At 27.3% G+C, this 26,167-nt stretch overlaps 2 protein-coding genes across 2 annotated transcripts in view; both read right to left on the reverse strand.

The window, feature by feature from the left end:
* Nucleotides 1–1,604: 1,604 nt before the first annotated feature.
* LOC113382963 (hypoxia up-regulated protein 1-like) lies at nucleotides 1,605–11,745 on the reverse strand. The gene is made up of 11 exons (XM_026621220.1): nucleotides 11,634–11,745; nucleotides 11,387–11,506; nucleotides 10,168–10,385; nucleotides 9,919–10,063; nucleotides 9,072–9,223; nucleotides 7,525–7,683; nucleotides 7,190–7,406; nucleotides 7,018–7,128; nucleotides 6,661–6,858; nucleotides 4,600–4,949; nucleotides 1,605–2,902 (listed from the first exon to the last, which is right to left on the reverse strand). Exons 2-11 carry the CDS (start codon nucleotides 11,492–11,494, stop codon nucleotides 1,723–1,725), a joined length of 2,838 nt encoding a protein of 945 aa, XP_026477005.1. The 5' UTR covers nucleotides 11,495–11,506; nucleotides 11,634–11,745; the 3' UTR covers nucleotides 1,605–1,722.
* Nucleotides 11,746–13,028: 1,283 nt separating this feature from the next.
* LOC113383582 (hypoxia up-regulated protein 1-like) overlaps nucleotides 13,029–26,167 on the reverse strand; it is a 17,934-nt gene continuing 4,795 nt past the window's right edge. The window contains exons 6-7 of the mRNA XM_026621836.1: nucleotides 13,712–13,867; nucleotides 13,029–13,128 (exon numbers count right to left, since the gene is read on the reverse strand). Coding sequence (XP_026477621.1) covers nucleotides 13,029–13,128; nucleotides 13,712–13,867 — 256 coding nt within the window. The remainder of the gene's footprint in view (nucleotides 13,129–13,711; nucleotides 13,868–26,167) is intronic.

Here is a 26,167-nt window from a genome sequence, read left to right on the forward strand (position 1 = left end):
TTTTATCTCATGTACTTGATAAGTTATTTTTCTATTCACTAATTTTATTATTATTATTGCTGGTGCTCTGCGCGAAGGCGGGTACATAAAAATAAAGTTACCTTTTTCTTCTAGAGATCACATTTCTGCTTCCATGCGCCATCGCAATTCCAATTCCGTTGCCATGCGCCATCGCCTTCAATTTCCAGAATTTAAAATATTTTCCATTAGAAATGAGGCACTGAAAAGTGTGAAAAGGCCTAAACAATATAATGACTGACTGAACCTCCTTATAACCTAGAATGGAAATCCTAATAACCTAGAACAGAAGGATTTTGAAAAATCATTGGCCTATTAATACTAACAAGTAAAAATCCTACATCTTTTTTGGTACTATCATCAATGAAAATGATAAAATTATTGAACATAGCATTGTTTGTATGTTACCGATGATTGTTTTAATATCTTATGCATAGATAATCAAGAAAATAATAAAAAAAAATAATTAAGGGTGTACTTACCTTACCAAACTAAATTAAGATATCCAGACAATCATTATGAAAAATTCAAAATCTTCCCACAACTAATTGTGAAAGGATTTTTAATTTTTCATGAACTCAATTTTAATTTTAAATAAACTCCAATAATCTGTGGTCCTAATTCTCTAAATAAAGCTAATGGCCCATCCTTAATTGGCACACCAGCTAATAAAAATGTAACAAATTTTAGTAACAAAATAAATTTATATGCAAGTAATATTTTTGAAGTAATATATGGATATTTAAATATATTAGATTTCATATCAATTACATGCAATTAAATTTCATCGACCACTTAAAAAAAGTATTTAAAGAAGAAATGATATGAAAATAATATACCAAAAATATTATAATAAAAATTGATTATATATCAATCTTTTTATGTATTTGTTATATTAGAATTGATATATAGTCAGAACTAATTATATCATGCTAAAATTAATATGTGAATAAAAACAAAAAAAACATTATTAAAATTCTATATCACCTTATTTTATTTAAACATTTTAATTTTTATTTGCTATTAAATAAATAACAAAAGGAAATGACAGAATATATTAGTAAGGATGGAATGAGATTTTATACCTATGATCAAACCAATTTTCACACATGAATTTCTTGTACTTATATTCACAAAGTGTTTTCCATTTTAAACAGATGTGGAATCGTATATTAAAATTTTTGCTTAAAAAATAAATAATTTAAAATAAATACGTTACTTATGCATAAATTATTTATATGTTACAAAATTCATTAAGTTAAGTAGTACGATTGAATCAATATCTATTATGTATTTTAGGTGTCCTTATTTCCTAAGCAATACTTCCCAATGTGTATGATATACATTTAATATACATACGCATATAAAAAAATAAATTCCACATCTAGTTATAACAAAATATACATGTAAACTGAACACTGTGCCACAATACTACAATTAGTTGTCATTTAAAATGCATGTACATAAATCCATGTACATCATAATATTCATATCTTATTGAATATAAATATATATATATATATATATATATAGATATATATATATATATATATATATATATATATATCCATTTTGAAATTTCTGTGCTTGTTTACGGACAGCTATGTACAAAGATGAAGTTTGCAAATCACTTGATTCATTCTAAACTGAAACATTGACACAAAACATTATTTTAAATAAAAAAAGTCCTAAATATCTTTTTTATTATAATTCTGAATGGTCATCATCTTTATCATCTTTCGTTAACGTTTCTTCTAAATTTTCTTTATTACTTTCGCTATCTGATTGATCCTCACTAAATTCAGATGGTAAAATATCTTCATCGTCATTAGGTTTTGTATCATTCTCTGGTTCTTCTACAATTGGCTTTATGTCTTCTGGGTTTTTAACAGTTTCACTATCATTAGCTGTTTTTGGCTTCTCTGTGGTTTTTGGTTTCCATATTTTAATTTTGTTAACTAAATACTTCACTTCTCTATCTAAAGCTGCCATTTTATCTGTAAGAGCTTTGATAGTTAATTTAACTGGTTCATTTTTCTTAGTTTCATCCTGCTCCTTAATCATTTGTTCCAACCATTCTGTTGTTTCGTTTATGATTTTTTCTAAAGTTTCAATTTCAACTTTTGTAAATACATCTTTATCTGGATTGGCGTCTTTGGTCAAATTTTTGGCAGTAGCTAAGAAATTACTTGATCCATTCAACATTGAATGAATAGCTTTCACTGCTTCTGGCCTTTCGTGGTGTTCAAAATGTTTTTCATAAATTCCTAAGGTTAATTTTTGTAATTCATGCAATTTATCTTCGTATTGTTCTGCTGTGGCATCAACACCTTCATCATAAATCCAATCAGAGACTTCAGAGCACATTGTTTTAATTTTTTCTATTTCTTCTTCTACGCCACACTCTGTATATTCTTCAAGATCCATCCTCAACTGTGCTTCGATAACAAAACTTTCTAATTGGTTCAAAGCTGTTTCTCTGTGTTGCCTTTCAGCATCTAATTTATTCAAAGTTTCAATTTTCTTGTAAGACTTTTGGAAATCATCATCAGTCATAAGATTCAATTTCAATGTGTTCACCATTTTTACAGGTTCTTTGACTGTAACAATTTTAGGCTTTCCAGCAGATTCCGTTTTATTACCAGTGTCAGTTGACGTTACATTTTCTTGGCTGGCAGTGGTATTTGTAACAGTCATATTCAGTTTTTTATCATCTGAACTGGTTTCTTCAGTTCCTGGAACTTCTTTCTCATTTACTTCTTCTGTTTCTGGTTTCTCAGTTTTACCTGAAAATAGATTGCTAATCGTGCTTCCAAGTTTTGAGAGCGTGCTTTCTTCTACGTCTTCTACTTTGCGTTCGATTACGAAATCGACATTGAGCAATCTGAAAAAAAAACTTGGTGTAAGTGGCATTTTGCCTTAAGGCAAGTTGCATGAACTTCCCGATACGGGTAAATAATCGAGTTAATGAATATGAAGCGATTCGGGCGAGCTTTGTTAATCAGCATATTTTGTCAATAACTAATTCCCAAATGATATCTTTCGAACGGTAAATTTTCAAAATCGGTTCATGATTTTTAGCGAAAACGTGGACAATTTTTTTGCACTTTATTAGGTTATAAAGAAACGGTTGGACCGATCATCCAAAAGCAATAAATGCGGGTCCTTGTCGAGTTTCATCTAATGGCTTTTAAATTTTGAAAATAAGCCTTTTTCGAAAAAAGGTCGAAGAAAACTATAATATAGCAATAAGCTGTTGCAACTAATTCAATTCAATAAACAATATCAATTGCTCAAAAAATTAAAAAACTAGTTGTAAGTAGCATTTTGTCCTAAGTCATGTTGACTTGAAAAGAAATCCTGCTTTATAGGCTTAAAAAAGAAAATTTAAATATATAAAGATAAATGTCTTTCAAGTATAGCCACATTCCTAAAAATACATTCCTAAAATTTCAGAAACAAATTCATATTATTTTTGGAATCGCAGAAAAAATAGTGAGCAAGCATCAAGCGATTTCCCAGTTTTTAATTTTTTCGTTTCTTTCTTATTGGCGGGAAAGATAGGAAAAAAGCTTAACGTCCTATCAAAACGAGACAAAATTTATTGTATTCAGGATTAAATTCTACTCTAGTTGAACCTAAAAAAAGTTATAATTAACCCATGTTTTAAACAATCTAAAGTGAAATGTATAAAAAAACTTGTTTTTTGTCAGTTGCAAAAAATTGGTGAATTTCTCATTTTTTTGGGATTCATTAGGTTGAACTAAAACCTATACTATTAAAAATATATATTTGTTTTGATTTTTTTGTTTCGGATGGAAATTTTGAATTGCATCTTTCCCGCCAAACGACACCTGCATGCTCGCATTATTACATTTATTTTAATGAAAATAAAATGAGAAGAAAGTTGAAATATTTATTTTCTTCCCCAATAATTGTTCAAAAAAAGCGATTATTTGAAGCCTCTAAAGCAGGCTCCCCCTTAAACTTCTTGATATGTGTGCATAATCAATTGATGCATTTCAAACATATTTATAATATCTGTAATTGAATAAATTAAACTAATTTATTCGCCACATTCTATCTTATCCACTTTGGGTTTTAAAAATGTATTATTTTTAAGTCATGCTTCGGCTTAAATTCGGATTCTGATTAGAAGAAAGCAACGAAATTGCAAACTTCAATTAATTTTTATAATAAAACCATATATCAAGGCCTATAATATTTTATTATGTTATGTCAAACTAAATTTCATCAAAATCTTGGAGAAACGGCCAGATCAATCTTTATCAAAAACTAATCAACTCGCTTCACAGGATAAAAATCGGCTGGCATACACACAAACTTTTCCAAATTTGGTCGCATTCGATTCAAATTGACTTGAAACGTCGAAAAAACAAAATTAGCAAATCGGATTTTTTCGCGAAAACGAACTTCTGCTTCGGAAAGATAAAAGAAATATTACTTAGAGAACTGTCTAAAATTTTTGCTATATGGCTCTTTCTAAAGGATAAATTCAATCTTCAGAAAACGTAACGGTTAAAACAAAAATGTTCGCCCATTTTGATTAGTATAACTCACCTTAGTACTCCAGAATCATCCATTTCAAAATGAGCCTTAATTCCTTTCGACTCCTCTGTATTTTCCTTAACACCTTTCACCAAATCAGTGACACCATTAAGCTTCACTTCACTGATAATTTCTCCGTTAAGATCAATATCACTAAAATCATTTGAGGTACTTTCTTCCTGATTTGCACTGGCAGAAGAATATTTTACTTGGAAATCAAAATCACGCTGATGTTTGTTGAAAGTAATAACTTTTTTCTGTGGATAGGGATTCATTGAACCAAATAATGTGCGTTTTGATAACTTTGTAGATTGATTGTCGGTTGGCTCATCGCCTTCGGTGCTTGCTCTCTCAAATGTCACCTGAAACATAAAGGATATATAATAAATAATGTATAGAGCAATGGTAAAATTATATTAAACAACGTATATAGTGATTAATAATGAGTAATTATTTTTTTTAAGCAATTACAAAATTTAAGAGGCAGTACGCCTAATACTTGAATGACCTTACGTTCCACCGTACGGTTTTTCATTATTATTTTAAAAAAATGTATAAAAAAACTAATCAAAATATATATGTTGAGTTAATACTATACTAATTATTCTAATTTACTAATGATATTAATTTATTAATCAATTACATCAATCTTTCTTTAATGATTAAGGCCGCTAGTCCGTAAAATGTTGAAATTGTTTTATCTTGAAAATAATTTCGATACAATAAAGACAAGAAAATTGCAATTTAGAAGACAATATTTTTACTTCATTTTATATAATTATGAAATCTTCAAATGACTCAAATAGTGGACTTACATTTTTACATTGTGAATATAAACAAGAGAAAAAAAAGTGAATTAAAATCAAATCTCAAAGTGCAAACAAATTCTTGAATATAATGATATCATATTTTACTATATTTTATCATAAAATTAATTAGAAATCAAAACAAAATTAATTGTAGCATCGATAATCAATAAAAAAAAATACCAAAAAAAATTGCAGCGAATTTACGGTGGAGACGCCATGTATATTTTTGTTAACAAAAACTTGATTTTTTACCGCATTTAAATTCAATGTAAAATGGTTCATACAAATAACTTATTAGTTAATAATAATTGACAGAATTCCAAATTTAAACTTAACTATTTCCATAGCATTTAATGTAGTATAAACATTATAAAAAAAATAAATTGGGCGGAACTATGTAGCGTAAGTCACAAAAAGTACAACAAGAAAAAAATTGTATTAATGTAATACATAATTCAAATACATACTAATTCTAATTCTAATATATAAGTCAAATCATACTATAAAAGATATGATAATAGTACAATGTGTTTTAAATAAAAATCATACAAACTTTTCAAAATTATTTGGCCTTACAATTAAATTTTACTTTGAAAACCGACTTAATCATCATTTTCTTCCAAATACAAAGTATTATACTGCATATATTATTTCTAATAATAAAACTGCTTAATGCTGGTACAATACAAATAAACCTGTCATGTACATTTACCAGATAATTATACTTGGCAGAAAAATACTATAAAAGATATGATTAATAGTACAATGTGTTTTAAAAAAAATCATATAAACTTTTCTTTGGCCTTAAGATTAAATTTTACTTTGAAAACCGACTTAATCATCATTTTCTTTCAAATACAAAGTATTATGCATATATTATTTCTAATAATAAAACTGCTTAATGCTGATACAATACAAATAAACCTGTCATGTACATTTACCAGATAATTATACTTGGCGGAAAATGTTATAATTGAGGCTCATAAAAAACATCACATTTATAAAATTGATATTAAGGGGAAAAAAATCTTAAAATATAACTTAGCAAAAAATTAAAATTTGCAACAAAATAGCAAATGAAAACATTTAAAATAGATGTTTATTTTTAAGTTCAAGTTTATATCTATATACTTCCTAGTATGTTAGAAAAATTATTATAAATGATAGAACTAGTGAAATTTCAACACATGGAGAATTTTCGATAAAGTAGCAGCAAATTCAAATTATTGTTATTTATTATTGAATAAAAAAGAAGAATGCTTACCTGGATAGGGAAGAGAACAGCATCCCGCACATGGAATTGCTTCACCTTGAAACCTTTAGACAGATCAGCAGCTCGATATGCGGCTCCTAATGTAGCAGCTTCATCAGCATTGATGTTTTTGGAAAGTTCCATAGAAATCTTTTTATGCAACACTTCCTGCACTTTAGGAACACGAGTTCCAGCACCAACCAATATAAACTGAAACATAAAAAAAATAAGTTAGTAATCTAAATTTAAGGATAAAAATATTGAAATTAACAAGTATTTATTAATAAAAACACAATGCAAAACTCTTGCATTATAAAGTTATATATTTTATTTTTATAAAGCATGTTACTTTATAGCATAATTTATTACCTGAGACATAATATCCATAGAAAGTCCAGCTTTACTTAAGGCCATGTCTATTGGTTTGGTAACTCGTTCAAACAAGTCTTTACACAAGTCTTCAAAAGTTGCTCTTGTGATCTTAAATATAAATTTCAAATATACAATCTGTCAAAAATTTGTTATAAATCAATTATATTACCTGCAATCTATAATCTTTCTCATCTATCAAACCTTCTACTTGTGCAAAATGATCATTGTTTGCTGATAATACTGTTTTCACTCGATTAGCTTCTTTAAATAATTTAGCCATAGCTCTTGCATTTTTAGTGATGTCGCTTGATGTTTTCTTCTGGGCATTGAATTCTTTTGCAAGATAGTTTTGAAGACGTAAGGTCATTTCTAAACCTCCTAAAGTTCTAAAAATAGAAAATAAATAATATATCACTCAAAATTATATCAGGTCCACAAAACAAGATTAGTCAAATTTGTATTAAAAATTTAAAAAAAATGCAATATATAAAAAATTCCAATTACCTATCATATCCAACACCAATAACTTGCAATTGTGGATTGGTTTCAACATATCCTCTGTCTTTAGTCTTCACAATTTTGTATTCAACAATAGTTGCTGTTGTTTTGTGAGCCCCCATATCATAAAACATTATGTAATGAGAAGTTTCATTGATTTCTTTTCTGAAATATAATTTTGATAATATTAAATAATTATTATGAAAATAATATTTAATAAAACTAGCTGTAAGTGGAATTCTGTCTTAAGGCAATTAAGGCATCGTGCCTTAAGGCAAATTGCTGGAACTTCCCGTACCAAAAATTATTATTTTTTTAAAAACGATTAACATTTTTGAAAAAAATTTACTTTGAAAAAATAAGATTTTTGAGAAACTATAAATTGGACAAAAAATAACTTTTTAATAAAAAAAAAAATTTAAAAAAAAAATTCTAATTTTTTTTTTTGAAAAAAAAATTTTTTTCTTTATTTTGACATATTGTGGAAGATCTGAACTTTTTTTCAAAGCAATCGTACTGCTTTATCTGCATAGGGACAAAATATAAAGCGCGTAAGCGCCGCGTCGCTGTCTAACGCATAAGCATTGGTACGGAACCCATAGGAATGTTAACAAAATGTATACTTATTGTTAAAATCTCTATAAAATATGTGATAATTTGATGTGCATATGTCCAATGATCATTTTTGACCGCCATTTTTTTTACTTTTTCCTCCATATTTCCGAAACCGCTAGACTTACCTTCATGAAAATTTTATCGATTCTTCATCTTGTCAATACAAGTGAAATGTTTTTTGAATTATTCAAATCGAACGCTACGTTCTCTTAAAAACTGAGTTACCGTTTTCGGCACTTTTTGCCCCGTATCTTCGGAACGGCTAGACCTGCCTTTACCAAAAACTAATCGGCACGTCTCCTTATCAATACAAATCGAATGCTTTTTGAATTATTTAAATCGGTTGATCCGTGTTCCCGAAATCGTCGACGAAAATTTGTATCCGCACATACATACACACACGTACATACATACATACATACATACATACATACATACATACATACATACATACACACACACATACATCCATTTTTTCTAAGATATGCCAAAATGTTCAGAAACCTTTGAAACGTAAAGATATATAAAAATTTTCATTTTTGATTTTTTTGCGATTACTATAACTTGCCCTACGGGAAGTTAATAATTGATTTTTAACATTTTTGTTGCAAACAAATAAACAAACAGGTGAGTCAGAATGTAAAACTTCTAAAATTTAGAGAAAATTAGAAAATCTCAAGAAAATTATATGAAAACATTTTCTAAATTATGTATCATTTTATACATAACTTTATTATGCATATTTTCTAAAAACAAACTATTTACATAAGACTAACTGTATATTTTGTAGGGTGAGATATGTGTGAATATTTAAATGTTTAACAATGATATGTAGTTGGCAAAATTATAGATAAATTCGTCAAAAAACCATACAAAATATTATACACCATCAGATTCGTCTTTTTAATAAAATAATATCTCAGTTGATTTTCATTTACCTTCTGAATATTCCATAGTTCAAAGCAACTGCAGAATAATCATTTATTAACTGCAATGGTTTAAGTTCTGCTAGGCTGGTAGCTTGTAACAATGCTAGTCTTTCTGCCTGACCAAAATAACCAGGAACTGTTAAGACACATTCTGTTATGATCTGAAAATAATAAAAATAAATTAATAAAAGGTATGTTTGCTTTAATATACAGCTTGAATTTTATTTCAAACAGTATAAAAATATCAAAGAAATATAAGAACATAAGAATCATATTTTATTTATATTTTATATTCAAGATTCAATCTTGAATGGTTATTTATAAAATTTAATCAATCTAGAATATCAACTCTTACTACTAAAAATTATGATCATGAAATTTATACTCAACAAAATATGATTCATTAAACTCCTAATTTTATTAGTTTAATATGTAGCAATTAATAAGCACTATATATGAAAGATAAAGAAAATCAAAGGTATAAATTATTTATATCTTATTAGTATAAGACTGGTTTTTTCTATACTAGATAAATCATTTTCATACATTTATTTTAAATATAAATAAAATATCCAATATTTCTTGATTACATACATATAAATATTACCATGCATATTATGTAAGTTATATATATTATGTTCCATATATTGTGTTAATATGTTAACAATGTATGTTAATTTGTTTAAAACGAATTTAGTATCATTGCAAATAATGTTCAAAACAAAACTAAGTTTATTTCTCAAAGAGGTAGAGGATTATATTACTTAAATTTTTGTCAAAAATCATCACATTCATATGGTAGTTAATCGAAGATTATTGTAAAATATTAATATAATGTCAGAAATGTGCAATTTACCTGTCCAGTAGAAATTTGAGCCATTTCACGAGCCTTTGACAATAATTGAGCAACTAGTTCTTCAACACTATATGTTGTGTCATCATCATGTCTAAACACTACTGTATTTCTCACTGGATCTGCTTCTATTTTATAATAAGGAAATCTGAAATAATTTTATATATTTTATGTTAATCATTATAAACCTTTAAATATATTTATGCAAAAACAATTATTATATATTATGATAAAATATTCAATAATCCATACCTTTTCTGATAAAGCTTAACAACTGGATGGTCTATACTCTTTCCAAGTAAATCTAACAGGTAAGCATAACTTTGTGCAGGAAACCGTACACCTATTGTTTGAGCATCTTCTCCAAACGACCGAATACCGTCCCTAAAAGCTACAACTGCTGGTGTCTTTCGCTTAGATTCTTTATTTAAAACAATTTCCATGGGCACACCTGGTGAAACAACTCCAACCTGAAATAATAGAAAAAGTCAAAATTATTTACATGATAAAATGACATGAATTACAACATATTATAATAGATATTAGCCTAAACAATCTGAAACTAATATATATTCAAAATTTTGTATTTTCCAAGTCAAAGATGTTCTGTTGAATACAACATAAGAATTTATACAAACAAAATATTTTAAACTGATCAGGTTTGATTATGTGAAGACTTATGCTAAGAAATAAAAATTTGCAAATAACTATATTTAGTCAAATAATATTACGCAATGGTTTAGGCAAATAACAATTATCAAATTTTATTATGATAACACTTAATGGTCGGTTCAAATTTTTTTAGAAAAATTTGATGAACATGGTATAAAGCATTATAACTGCAATGAAACTTTACTAAATCAACATTCATTTTTAAAATTCTATAATAGTAATTATTAAAGTGTTTAGTATTTCTTGAAGCATATAAACATTCATGCTTCATATAAATACAAAAATGGAGAGGAGCCTGTCCCTTAAGTGTTAATATATATAATATTTTAGGAATCACTAGACAAGCTTGATAATCGCCCAAAAATAAAAAATATATCTTCATTTCAGATTATCATAATTCATTATTTTTATATACATATGTTGTTTAAAATAGGAAGTCTGATAATAAATGGCTATAACAAAAACGACATTTATATTATAACCAACATTGTTAAAAATCATATAGGTCGTACTATCGCATTATGGCAAATTAAATTGTGTATGTTGTGAATTTAAGACTTTTGAGTTCACATAAAGAATGAAAAAATTCATGTAAATTGAATTCACTAATTCATTAAAAGTAAAAGTATAATGAATTATATATCATTCAGTCACATTTCTAATTCATGATGCAATATTAAATTAAAATATGGCAAATTAGAAACTTTCATATATTAATGCAATTTATTTACGCAGAAGTTTGTTTTGACAAATTAGGTTACAATATGCATTATTAAAGCAATAATTGATTTTATTTTACCTTCATCCATTCATTCCCCAAGTCAACAGACATAACAGCAGCACTTTGCACATTATTTGACAGAAATCCAATCGTCAAACAGACGATTAAAACTACTAAAGAGTTCATGTTTAATAATACCTGTAAAAATAATTTATCCTATTCAGAAATCAGTACTTTAAAACATATTCAAAATTTTGTAAATTCCAGGTTATGTTCCCAAACACCGACATATGCAACATGAAAGTATTTATAAAATTATTTCTACCTCTTGTCACTGGGAAAGCACTAAAAAACTAATTGAATTATCTAATAGAGGACATTAAGACCTTCATTAATGTTATATTTTTTATCACAGATAATAATGACGTGGTACAACAGAATAAAATATCTGACATTAATAATTTCTAATTCGAAGCTGTATGGAATTGTGTGTCGAAATGTCATTGGGCGAAGCAAATTCCTGCATACTTCACGCGAAACGATTTGCGAAAGGCGCCACTTTCAAATCGCAAAAAAGAAATTTAAATATTTAAATAAATCACTAATTATTTTAACTTGACTAGGTGTAGATTGCTTTAAGACAAATTTTATGCACTCTCCAATATTTGTAAATAATCGACTTAATCAATAAAAATTCAGATTTAGCAATTTTCAAATTTTGATAATAGAATTTTTAAATTTTGATGCATCTTTACAATTAAACCACTTTTTATAGGCTCACAATATTTTAGCATTTATTAACTTTCCGTAAAGTAGCATGATTAATATAATATCATCCGTGTATTTTCTTGCATATTATGAAATATTAAGCGTGGTCCACAAAAACTACGAAGAATGTTTTACTTGAAAACCATTATTTATGAATAACAATAATAGTTAAAATTTAAGGATGAAATAAATTAAAGGCAAATTTGATTAATTTAATGTGAACAGTAAATGTAGAACATAGAAAAATTGCATTAACACTTACTATGTTTATTTAATTATACAAATAAATAATTTGTTATTCCCAATAAAAGTTATATTAATTATATACTGTGCACAAGCTACATAAACCACATAACATTTACGCCTGAAGAGTTGCTTTTAACATTTTAGAAATGGTTCAGTGAACACGAGCGACCAGGTAGTTTAATTGAATATTTAATTAGTTAAATTATTATTGATTTAATTAAACTAAGTGTCAGTCAAATTTTGCCTTAAGGCAAGTTGCATATCCCTATACGTGTAAATAATCGGCATAAACAATAACAATTGAAATTTAGAAATAAATTTATAATATATAATTGTATTAAATATAGTGCATAAATAGACTTAGATATATAAATAGAATTACCTTTTATAATTCAACCACTTTTTGTAAAACTATAATATTCTCGTTTAGTTAATAAACTAACCATATTAATGCATCATAAATATGAATAATAAATCATAAATTATCGCCACAATTTAAAACGTTGCCAAATATAAACTCTTATTAGTGAAGTCGATTATTGTTTTTGCTAAATCAATACTAACAATTTTATTTTCTTCTAAGATAAGAATAACAATTACTTTATATTAAATAGCCTTCATTAAAATATAACTTAAACTAAAGTTTATATTTCAGAAATAAATAAATATTATCGACACAATTTGAAAAGTTGCCAAATCTGAATTTTTATTGGTTATTAATGTATCGTTGTTTTTGCTCTTCTTCTAAATCACTTCTACTAATATTTTTATTTTCTTCTTGAATAGCTAATTGCTTAAAATCATTACTAAAATTTGACTAAATTCTATTAATATTTTTAATACAACGGTATAAAATATTCAGAATTTCAAAAATATTTCAAAATAAATTTTTCTTCAAAAAGTCTTTTTTTTCAAAAAAAAGTAAATTTTTGTCAAAATTTTGTAGTTTCTCAAAAATCTAATTTTTTCAGAGTAATTTTTCTTCAAAAATGTTAATATTTAAAAAAAAAATTGGTACGGGAAGTTCCAGCAATTTGCCTTAAGCCACGATGCCATGCGCCCCAATAGTTATTGTTTACATTTCAAACAATGCTCTGTTTGTACACTTATAAGCATTGGTGCATTTTAGGTATATAAAATATGAATTGTGAAATTCACAGTATATTCATAATAATCTATTTAAAAATGCCCGAAATTATTATTTATCATAAAATAAGCGAAAATCTGGCGCAAAATTCTTGCTCGCCTTACCATAAAACTTGACAGAAATCTTGTATAAAGAAATACTGGCGTCGCGTGCACGGGCTTTAGTTTTCCTTGCTAATATTAGATAAATGCTTGTTAATTTTTGGTTATAATATATTTTTCACCATGTGCAATATTACTTACCTAAAAGGCGTTGAAAGCAATATCCCATTTATATGATTAGATTTCCCTGAAATCTGATTTTTTATTGGTTTAAGTCGATGTTTTTGCTCTTCTTCTAAATCACTTCTACTAATATTTTTATTTTCTTCTTGAACAGCTAATTGCTTAAAATCATTACTAAAAATTGACTAAATTCAATTAATATTTTTAATACAATGGTATAAAATATATTTATTATAAAATATATAGATAGATCTTTTTAAATAGTTTTAAATGCTTTATCAGATTAACAGAGATAGTTTCACAATTATGATAATTCACGTTATTTCTTAAACATAAATTAAAAAAAAACAAATAAATTAGAAATAGATAATTATATTAATTAAATATTAGGTGGGAATTACCAATACCTTACTGTAAAGCTGTTTCAAACGACTTTTGTAGTCACCTTTCACTGTTAAAATAGTTTGTGCATACATACTATGATCGCACAACCGAAGTATATACATATATTTATAATTTATATAAATACATATATACATATAAATGTATATATGTATATATATATATATATATATATATAAATATATCAATATATATATATCAATATAATTGTATCTATATTCAAATTTGATGATGTGATTTAACATAAAAGGCATTAATTATGAACAATGAAGGTAACCAATTGTAAGAAATGGTTATAACCAAATATGTGACAAAATGACATATCCAAAAAGGATATATCCTTTTTTTTGCTATTACTATGTGCTGTATATTAGATATGTATATCTAATAGTGTTGGCTTCCACAAAATCTGTAATCTAGAACAAAAATTTATAATACTGCTTGAAATCAAGCTTGGTTGAGGTTGGAACCGAACTGGGACTTGTTGGCGTGTGACGAAAATAAACTGCTCCTTCAAAATGTTGAAATAGTATAAAAAAAATATTTTTAAATGTTATATAGCCGATTTATTTGTAACTATGGATTATGATTAAATGTAATAGTCAATGTAGCAATGTTATTACATAATCATTATTGGATGCACAGCACCCATTTTATATCGTTTCCCACGGGCGATTGAGTAATCGCCCTTCTTTCAGAATTTATTACCATTTAAGAAGATTTTCAATTCGATGCAGATATTTCAGGTGGCAAAATGCGATAAAAACCGTTTTTATTTTAAAACGAGCAACCGCTTCAACAGTTTATTGAGCAAATGTAGCAAATAGTTAATTAAATCGAGTCGGGTTATTTATAGTCAGATCTAACAACAACCATTAAAAGCTTAATAAACAAGTAATAAATTCAGTTTTGTACTTAAATTGATAGCCATAGAGATTTTATTGTGCAACCTGATTTAAACTAAGATGCTGAATGCGCCGCAAAATTAACGTGAAATATCGTGATTTATAAGTGCATAAATTCAAACTAAGCGTTTACTGCTAAACCAAGTAGCCGTTTTGAATTAACAATTTATATATGAAGCTAAATACAGTGGGTGCCTCGTATAACGCCATACAAAATTCATACCGGGAGCAAGTTTGTTATGCGAAATACATTTTTTCATAGCAAATTTATTCGCTCAATACCTTATGATCATCTGAAATAAATTTGAATGCCACAAGTGGTCCAAATAGGCACCTTATTTCTAAAAAAAATGTCAATATTCGTTTGTTTCTTCTCTTTTATAAAATCTACCTAAAAATATGATCAGAACCATTTTTCGATTTAGTTTTGGGCAATAAACATTAGAGAATTCTTTTACTTCTTCGTGTTTTAAGGCAAATTACCTGTACTTCTCGTACTGTAATAAAATATTAAAAGAATATTAAATATGTTGAAATACATTATTATAAATACTGTAACTTTTATTATTCGTATTTTATAGACAAAATATAAGAGCTCATAAATTGGAGAATAGAGTTTATATAAGTTTACATAAAAAGTAAATAAAGTAATTTATATAAACTGCATTGAAAAGTTAAAATTATTAATTTCAAGTATTTTAGCTAGAATTAAAATTGAAACTATTTTCGATATTTAAATAAAATATTTTTTGATTTTTAACTTCCCGAAGGAGAAGTTTATGTTTTCATCAAAAAATCCAATTCGCTAAATTTATGTTTTCTCGACGTTTCAAGCTATTCTGAATCATAAGGCAGTAATATTTCAGTAAGTTCTATAAGGCCATGATATATCGCCAAAAAAAGTTCCATAAAAATCGGCTTAATTTTTTTTTCAACAGTTAATTACAAGAAAATGGCTCGGTAGATTTGATTGACAACAGTTATTGATTTTTTAAAATCGATTCAGTAGTATGAGCTTAAATGTGGACAAAATGTTTAACACTTGTTTCCAAATTACAAAGAAACGGCTCGGCAGATCGTCGCACAAAACTGACAAACGATAGTCCTCATCGAGATACATCGAATGGCTTTTAAATTTTTGAAATCGGTCCAGCAGACATTGGTATAATAATCAAATGAGACCAAATTCGAAAAAAGAATGTTGTGTGTGAACAGATTTTTTCAATAACGGCTGGACGGATTTCAAAAATTTAAAAGCCATTCGATGTATCTCGAAGACGGCTAGCGTTTATCAATTTTGCGCGACGATCAGCCAAGCCGTTTCTTTGTAAATCGCAGAAATTTGAGAAATTTTTCGTCCCAGATCATACTAAAATATTACTGTCCTACAAAAAATAGTTTAATGTTAAAAACTCATCAAAGTTTGAGAAAATATTATAGTAAAAATTTGTGTCAAAAGTTGCTCTGTGATGTGATGAGTCAAGCATTATCAATTCATTAAAATTTGAAATAATAAACTATAATTTTAGGGCATACAAGTGCGTGTCTGTGCAATATAATTAATATAATTACAGTTAATTTAAATGTGTTTGAGATATTTTTACTCGAAATCGCAATGTTTAGATTTAATTAAAAGCGATAACTTTATATTTGAAATAAACAGTTAAATCTAAATTTCAATTTCAATTGATTAAGTCAATTTTTATACATTTCGGGAAGGTTCATGCAACTTGCCTTAAGGCTTAATGCCACTTTCAACTAGTTACATTAATAGAATAGACAAATCTGACTATAAAACGTCTAATCTCCAAAATTGTAACTTCGATTGACGACTTAAATTAAAAAATTAAAATCTCTATAAAATATCTGATAATTTGATGTGCATATGCCTAATGATCATTTTTGCTCGTCAAACGGTATTTTCTTTTTTTACTTTTTTTATTGGGTCTCCGAAACCGTTGGATCTGCCTTCCCAAAAATTTAATCAGAAATATTATAAAAAACTTACTTTTTAATTATTTATGTTTATGACAACCTTGCAATTGTAAATGTTTGCTTACTTAACTAATTAGTTATATTTAACTAAAAATAAAATATAGCTAATTTTATGTTCAGCCGAGGTACTAATAAGACGGTAAAAAATAAATTATAAACAATATCACAAGACCTGTACGATTTTACACATGTAATTGAAATACGATTAAGTTTTAGTAAATTATAATTTTTACATACCACCAAGTTTACAGGTAAGAGTTGCTTGACTGTTCCTTTCCTAAATGTAGAAAGTTGCCAGTTTCGTTGCCAATGCCACTTTTGCCCTCAGGTTTGACGCCAACGTCACAAATTGCACCTTGCGTCCTTGAAGATTAATTAGTGTAACAGTTTTTGCAATCGAAAAATAATTATTTACCATATCATTTGAATATCAGTTTGAAGATTTAATTAGGCTAACACGAATAATAATTAAGACGTTTAATCTGTCATGAGAAACTGACGATCTCACATCTGTTTTTGTCGAATTCAATGACACAGGAAACATATGTATGAAACAAAAGTGAAAATATAAACATAACAATTTTTTTAGGCATCTATCCAATTATTAAAGAAAAAAAAAATAAGTGCGGTTTTGAAAGAAATCCTGCAGAGACTAAGGAAGAATCAAACAGGAATACAAAACGTATGAAAGCCTAATTAAAAAATTGGTAAACTTAACTTAAGCCCGGTGCACACGGCGCCAGATTTCTTGATTAGTGGATGCAGGACAGTTTGTTACCTAGCAACGATATGATAAAAGATAAATCATAATTTACGATCTTGCCAGCCAGATTTCACGTTTAAACCTTCTATTCACAACGGCAGCATCCTTAACATATTTTCTGTCTATAACCGTTGCCTAGTAAAGTCGGAAACTGATTTCACGACAACTTCTGTCCTTAAAGACAAAACTTTCACTGTATAGTAAGTTTTAATCTACAATGCAATGCTGAAACCGGTGTGGACCTACGGTATAGAGCTGTGGGGATGCGCTAGCAAATCACATATAGCCAAGATGCAGAGAATGCAAAATTAAGTTCTCAGAACTCTAGTCGACGCTCCATGGTTTGTAAGTAATCATATGATACACCAGGACCTAAAAATACCATATATTAAAGACGTCACCAAGGATAAAGTCTGCACGCATCTTAACAAAATCGCAACACATACTAATAAATTATTAAAACCACTTGTAAAAGAAAATACAAACCAAAGACTCAAAAGAAAATGGCCTGCCGACCTGATCATGTAATCTCTGCCTGACTTTCTTCACTTAGGATTAACTCAATGGAGGCAATCCTAACGTACTTATTTTTTCCTAATTTGCTTATAATCATATTTTTGTATTTATTTATAATCTTTATTTTTGTATCTTTATTATTTGTTTATTTTAATTACTTTATAGCGTTTATCATTAGCTTATAGAATTTGTATTCTGATTGCTAATTATAAATAAATAAAAAATAAGATAAAAAAAAAACTTCTGTTCTCGAAAATTCCTGCCGTATTTTAGGAATAGAGCATGTCCTATTCGGCGATGGATGAATTATCCGATACTTATTAATTATTATAAGATACTTATTTTAAAAGTCAATAATTGTTAAGTTAAATTGCAGCATTCTATTATCATTACTACATTTAATTCTTAGCAATATGAGATTAAATCAACTTATGAATTCATCTTAATCGGATACGATACATATATATTTATTGTTTACATTTCATACAATGCTCTGTTTGTACACTTATAAGCATTTGTGCATTTTAGGCATATAAAATATGAATTGTGAAATTCACAGTATATTTGAATAATCTATTTAAAAATGCACGAAATTACTATTAATAATAAAATAAGTGAAAATCTGGCGCAAAATTCTTGCTCACCTTACCAGAAAACTTGACAGAAATCCTGTATAAAGAAATACTGGCGTCGTGTGCACCGGGCTTTAGTTTTCCTTGCTAATATAAGATAAATGCCTGTTAATTTTTGTTTTGTTTTTAATTATATATTTTTTACCATGTGCAATATTACTTACCTAAAAGGCGTTGAAAGCAATATCCCATCCAAATGATTATTTTTCCTTGATATAAAATGTTCCTGGCCTTCTATAAAAAGAATAAATCACAAAAAATAAAACCAAAACATGGATTTTTCTATATATTAAATATAAATTTATTTTCAATATTCTCTATATAAAGAATTCATATTGTGTATATGATAATAATTATTATATTATGTGTTTATATATTATATTTTTATTACTGGCCCCATATAACTGGCTTTATATATTAATATTCATACATTAACTATATAATTGTGTTTCGGTGATTATTCTCTTTAAATATGAATTGATTTATGACTTGATAGAATATAAATTATTCAAAGTTTTAGTGATTTTGGCAATACAACTACTAACAATTATTATAACGAATATATTATTAACAAAGGTATCATATTTAAAGAGAATTTCTAATATCGTGAGAACTGAAGGCATAGTTTTAAATGAATAAATGTAAAAAATCTCATCAGAATTAGTACTGAAGAATATAATTTTATATATTAATCTAAAACACAAAACCACCCAAAATCTGCAAACGTTAATTGATGACACAGAAATCTCAATTAATATAATCTTATATATAAAATTTTTCTTTACGAATGTATGATTTGATACTTCTCCTAAACGGTCATTCGGATTTTGATAATTCTTTTTAGAGTTTGTCAAAGGAAATGTTTAAAATTTAATGAACGATAAAACTATAGTAATATTGTGGAAATAAATTGCAAAAATTACAAAAAAAACACTTATCATTATTTGACATTGAAAACATTTGAACTATCTGCTAGAAATGTCAATTCACTAGAAATTTGATTTTAGCTTAAATTATGAGCCAAGATAATATTAGAATATAACATACAAGAAAAATGTAATGTCTGCATTATTATTGCCGAAAAGCAGCTGAGATGTGCCAAAAATTAAAATAATATAAGATACAGTCAACAGTATATGTTTGGTAGATGAAATTATACAATTCAGTTTAATAAATAACGCAATAAGTACAAAATTGCACTTTTTTTTAACTTATGCATATCGCATTTTGGTTTACTTTACTAAATTATTTAACAATACAAAAAAATATTTTTACTTATTAAAAAAATGATTTAGAATTTTGTTTCATGTGTCAAAAATTTATTTGTTTGCCATTGGATATGGAATATTTAGCAAGTTGATCTTAGGTTGAAGGAGTGCTCATATGAACTAGATTTTACGAATTAATTTACCTAAGATTTGAACATAAAAAATAATGTTTATTAAATTATTAGTAAGAAAAACGTACTTTAGAAATTATAATTGCCAAAAAGTAACTAATACATCGTACAAAATTATGAAAATTATAGACTAAATTATTGAAGCAATTATGTTGTATGGTAAAATCAAGTGTGATATTGTTCTTTTACCGCAGATAGTATATTATTTTTTCTGAATTTCTTATACTGCTTATGCTAAGACCATAAATGAATCACAAAGGCATGATATCAAATAGGATATTGAAAAGTATAACCCGTTAATCCATATATCAAAATAATTTTAATTACTTTAAAGAAAATGGTGATTAAGATTTTTACAATTATTATTTTCACTATACCCTCAACGTGAAACCTTATATACATATACTGGCAATCATTATATTATACTATTGAAACGATAAATTAAAATACATATAAAATAAACCATGTTAGGTAACCACACTAAAATATTGCACTTGCCACCATTAACTATTTAGATAATTAACATAACGCATTATAATGTATACATTCATACATACATTATAAGTTTCGTATAGATTTACATATATATCATAGTAGAGGAGCTGGGGGTAAATTTCTGAGCACACATTGGAAATTATATGAAAACTTTAATAAAATGTAATAAAAAATAATGTAAATGTAATAAAAAGTATTATTTGATTTAAGAACTTAATACCAAGATGATAATGTTAATATTAATAAAAATGTTGAAATTCATATTTATCTGCATTTGAATATGAGATTACTTCTGCAAGTAGATGTCAAATTTCTATATCGCTTATATACAATTTTATTTATATTCATTGTTTTCCTCGTAAATTTTTCAATTTTCAATCTTGTTGTATCAATAATATTTATTCAACGTGTTACTGTTTACTGGCAAATTTATAAAAATTAACTATATTTATATTAATTAACTATATTTTTAACTTTTATTTTGTGGCGGTATTAGCTCACAGAATAGCATTCCCAATTCACACGCTGGAGGTTCTGAGTTCGAATCTCCGGCAAGAAATTGTAAAATATTAAGTAGTTAATTTGAAATTATAACAGAATTTGTAATAAAAAATATGTATGTAAAATAATCAGAATGTATAAAAATTAGAGAATTAGAATTAAAATAAATTGAAGTAAGAAGAGTTCAGAAGGTGAAATGAGAAGTATAGTAGAAGAAGTAAGAAGTGTTTAGAAGAAGAAATGAGAAGATAGAAAAGAAGAAGAAAGAATAATGAAGATAAGTTAAGGGGGCGTCCATTGATCACGTGAGCGAGTTTTTAAAGACTTTTGGAACCCCCCCTCCCCCTTGGTGATCCATGATGATATTCAAAATTACCCACCCTCCCCCACCAAACATCACGTGTATTTTCAGTTACGTGATAAAACTGTAACTTTTTTTAATTGTTTTTGAAATTGTTTAATTTTTTTTCCAAAGGTCAGTTAAAAAATAAATACACGTAATATCTTACTATACCCCTCCCTCCCCCACGTGATATTTCGCAATTTTTTGTCAGACCCCCCTCCCCCTAAAAACCTCACGTGATTAATGAACGCCCCCTAAAGATGTATAGAAAAAATATGATTATACTGATTTTGAGATAGAGTCCAATGGGAGAAATTAAAAGCATGTTTGTTCGAACAAGTTTCCGTTATTGCATTGAGTCAGTGACATACATTAACATGATCTCTAACATGTTTTTGTTCGAATTCTTACAATAACTATTATTGGAAATATATATAGATCACTTTTTTTCTGTTATTTTGCTCAAAAAATATGTTTTGTTATGTGGCGAGCATAGTGTTCGAGTCACACGACAGGGATCTTCGGATCGAATCTTGTGATTGACTTAGAATTCACGAAAAAAATATAGTTAATTTGAAATTAAATAGAATTGGATTTGTTAAGTAGAATTTGAATAAAAATTAGGAGTAAGATAAGAAATTACCGAATTAGAATAGCTGAGATGTATTAGAAGTCAAATTCAAGAAAATAATCGAAAGAAATTGAAGAAAAAAAAATTAAGAAGTATTATATTATATAGGATATATATTTATATATAGACTTGTATATGATATAAAAAAGATAGTATAGAATGTAAATAAATAAATGGTTGTAGTTGGCAAAATAATCAGAGTAAGCAAAGTCAAATATTTTTTTTAAAAAAATGTATTGTTATGTAATATTCAAAAGATTTTTTTTAATAATTGAGGTGTTAATTCAACCAGGTGGTGATTTGTCCACAAAATATACACTTTTTACAAATTTGTAGCTTAAGAGTCTAAAGAAGTTTTACTTCAAAAATTTTACATAACTTTCGTTTAAAAGGTCTCTGTGAGTAAATTTTCACAACAAAATGATTATATTGTAATAAAAACGTTATATACACATTACAAAAAATATTAGAATGTCAAAATTTATTGCTGTTTTCTTAATTCTGGAGGTGTAAAAGTTTTTTATGTAATTTGTGACCACAAAATGTACACTTTTTACAAATATGTATCAGAGGAGTCTAAAGAACTTTTACTTCAAAAATTTTACATAGTATGTTGTATGGCATATGGGGTATCGTTCAAAAGGTCTCGATGAGTAGAAAACGATTTTCACAACAAAATGATTATATTGTAATAAAACGTTATATACACATTGCAATATTATTACAATGTCAAAATTTATTCTAAAAAAGTTTTACTTCAAAAATTTTAGATAGTACCTTTTATGTCCAAATTATGTTGTGTTGTGTTAATAAAAATCGTAATAAACCAATTTAGTATTTATAACTAGTTTTTAGTTTTAGTCCTGTGGGTGTGGACGGTTGTGACACTCGCCCTTTTTGTCTAATCTTTATTTATTATCTACTTTTTTATTTTTTTATTTAATTTTTTGACAAATCGCATTAAGGGCAATATTTCCATGTGGTCAATTTACTTTTCTCTCAGCTAACTGGTAAATGAATAAAATTATTGCTGGTAGAAAAAAGAAGCACAACCCTACCTAGTGCACCCTATATCTTAAGAAAAGTTAATCAGGTGATTTTACAAGAAATTTTGTATAAGATAGAAAAAGTACTTAAATATTCAATCGTTTTATTCAAAATATGTCGAGAATAAAAATTAGTGATGATCCGAAGTAATAAAACAGAAGTAAAAAACAAATATGTTTCTACAAGTTTCCTATAATAATTTCAAGAAATAATATATGTGTGCCCAAAAATTTTCTGCAGCCACCTCGATGAATGTATTTTCTCTACGTAATTAGTGCATTTATGCACATATTATTTAAATGGAAGACGTTAACTGGCCTTTCAGCACTTCTATAATATATATTTATTATATATAGTTTATTCTACATGCCCTATAAAATTAATTTAAAAGTTTTTCCTTCGTGAGATCTATATCGGAAATAAATTTCTAAATTTATGTCGACCTTAAAAGAAGGTAATAAAACAATCGTTAACTCTAGACATACTATCGACTCTAGACATACTATCGATTTTTCACCAGGAAAATAATTCAGAAAAACAACGTATGCTTTGAGTTACAAATCATTTTATCATCTCATGTAAAAGCCGAAGTTATTTCTATCACAAATCTAGATCAAAACAAAATTTAATAATTTGCCTAAATGAAATAAAAAATTGTTATTTAAAAATACTTCATTGATTATGTTGTGATCTGAATGAGTGATTTGTGCTTGTACTTAAACAATTTACAATTGTATTCCATACAAGAACTGTAATGCCTCTAATGGTGAGAGTAATAATGTAAAATCATTAAAACGCATTCATAAACTTGAATGTTTATGCCAAGGTTAACGAAATATTTGAAGTTGACAAGACACACTTGCAGGTTATAAAAATACTGGCATATGAAAAATTTATAAAAAGCGGTTTTATATAAATGTATCAATTAGTCTTCAGGCTAACGATAAAATTATCTCGACCGATAAATCGGTTGATTTGATTGATTTACGACAGGTGGGATGATTAGCGACAATTTTATCACAAGCATGGATTTAAATCTGAATTGATCATACAAATAAAACACCTGCATTTAAATTTTATAAATGCGTCTTAGTTTTAGCATCCAAAAAGTAGATTGAAACAACACTAACTATCAGATAGGCAACTAAGTAAGGAGAAACTGAGGTTTAATCTCCTGGGATTTTGATGAAACTTCGTTTGATGATCATGGGAAACAAACTAGTGTGAAATTTTCAAAAAATCGAATTTTCAAATTTTCCATATTTCGATAGATTATACCTTTAAAGATAACATACCAAAATTTTAAATCGATATCTTAAATAGTTTTGAGTCACAGCTATTTGAAGAGAATATATATAGTATATACTATATAGTATAACGATCATTTTATCTTTAAACGCGTTTTTCTCGAAACTGCATTTTCCGAATTTGCTGCAGCGACGATTACTCAAAAACAAATGATCCGATCACTATCAAATTTTTTTACATGTTCAATATATAGTTCTCCGTAAAATGAACTATCGATTTTTTGATCGGATCAAAAATCGAATTTTGGCAGTCCAAAAACGACCAAAATTTTGGGTAAAATTCAACTTTTTTTAAAAAAAAACGCCGTCATTTTGTCATTTTTTATTTTTTTCTTTACCGTAGTTCATTTTACAGACAATATGATCTAGTTTAACGAGATTTTTTTTTTTTAAATTTCATCCACGTAGAAGGCCGGAATCACTGCAGCAGTGAAAGGCCTTTTTTTGTGACGTCGTTGGAGATCGACGATAGCTTAAAAAATTTAATTATTTTCTTCAAAAATTTACTACTATGTATTCTTAAAACGTGTATAAATATATTCCTAAAATTTTGAAAATGATTGATAAAGTAGTTTTCTTAATATAAATTCCCAAAAACCACCTTTTTTAAGGCGGTTACACTAGTTGTGCCCCTTAACTCTCTTATCTATGAATCCGAGAGCAACAAGTACAAGCAAGCGGTTGAACCGATTGAGCTACCGAGACATATAAATTCATTTATTCTATTTTACAAAACTTTGATTATTTTTTATAATTAATCCATTCTCTCAATAACAATAATTTTTAAATCTGTTCTGTTGACTATCAACCTTATCACCATGCAAAGTTCATCAAAATCCCAGAAGAGTAACCTGAGGTTCTCCTTATTAGATGGCTTCAATTGAATTTTCAGGTTTGCAGTTAAATAATCTGTTGTCTTCTTTTGCTCTGAAATGAACTATTATATTAAAGTCATTTACTGTTCTTGAAAACGTTAACAAAAACTTATTATATTTGAAATAAAAAAAATCAACCGCCCTGTTTTGATACTAATTAAAACTTTTCCATTTTTGGAATTTCCCCGTTAGTTAGTATTTTTCAATCTAATTCAATATTTGTACTTTGCTCTAATAAAATTTCAATGTCTTCGCATATGAAGAGACAAATGGTCGGATCTACTAAACCTCCTCTGGCACAGCCTGCAGGCAAATGGTTTCAGGCCAGTATGCTTGCGATGATGTCTCGTCAATTCATCTGACCTGGCAAACCTCCACCCGCATCCCGCCCAGGTACATACATAAGGTTTTTCACCTGGAAGAAAATAATCAGGTAATATTAAAATATATATTTTAGAACAATAACAGAGTGATTTATGGGATGTGAGAAAAATGCTTTGCAATTGGAACTGATAATGACTCCTTGATCTAATCAAATCATACCTAAAAGGTGTCATGGAATGAAATTTATTTTATTCGGAAGTCTAACCAAATTGAATGAAAGGCATCACATGCAAGAATTTGATTAGAAGATGATTTTACTTTATAGTAATCTATTTTGGT

Source organism: Ctenocephalides felis, unplaced genomic scaffold (assembly GCF_003426905.1).
Source record: "Ctenocephalides felis isolate EL2017-DRISC unplaced genomic scaffold, ASM342690v1 CF-g0.4_SCAFFOLD_03570, whole genome shotgun sequence".
NCBI lineage: Eukaryota > Metazoa > Arthropoda > Insecta > Siphonaptera > Pulicidae > Ctenocephalides > Ctenocephalides felis.

Excerpts from the sequence above, each read along its gene's own strand:
- LOC113382963 (XM_026621220.1), bottom strand. The coding sequence starts at position 11,494 with ATGAACTCTTTAGTAGTTTTAATCGTCTGTTTGACGATTGGATTTCTG. Across the intron at positions 7,407-7,524 it reads ATTGGTGTTGGATATGATAG|AACTTTAGGAGGTTTAGAAA; the intron begins GTAATTGGAATT and ends TTCTATTTTTAG. Across the intron at positions 7,129-7,189 it reads AGAAAGATTATAGATTGCAG|ATCACAAGAGCAACTTTTGA; the intron begins GTAATATAATTG and ends TTTATATTTAAG.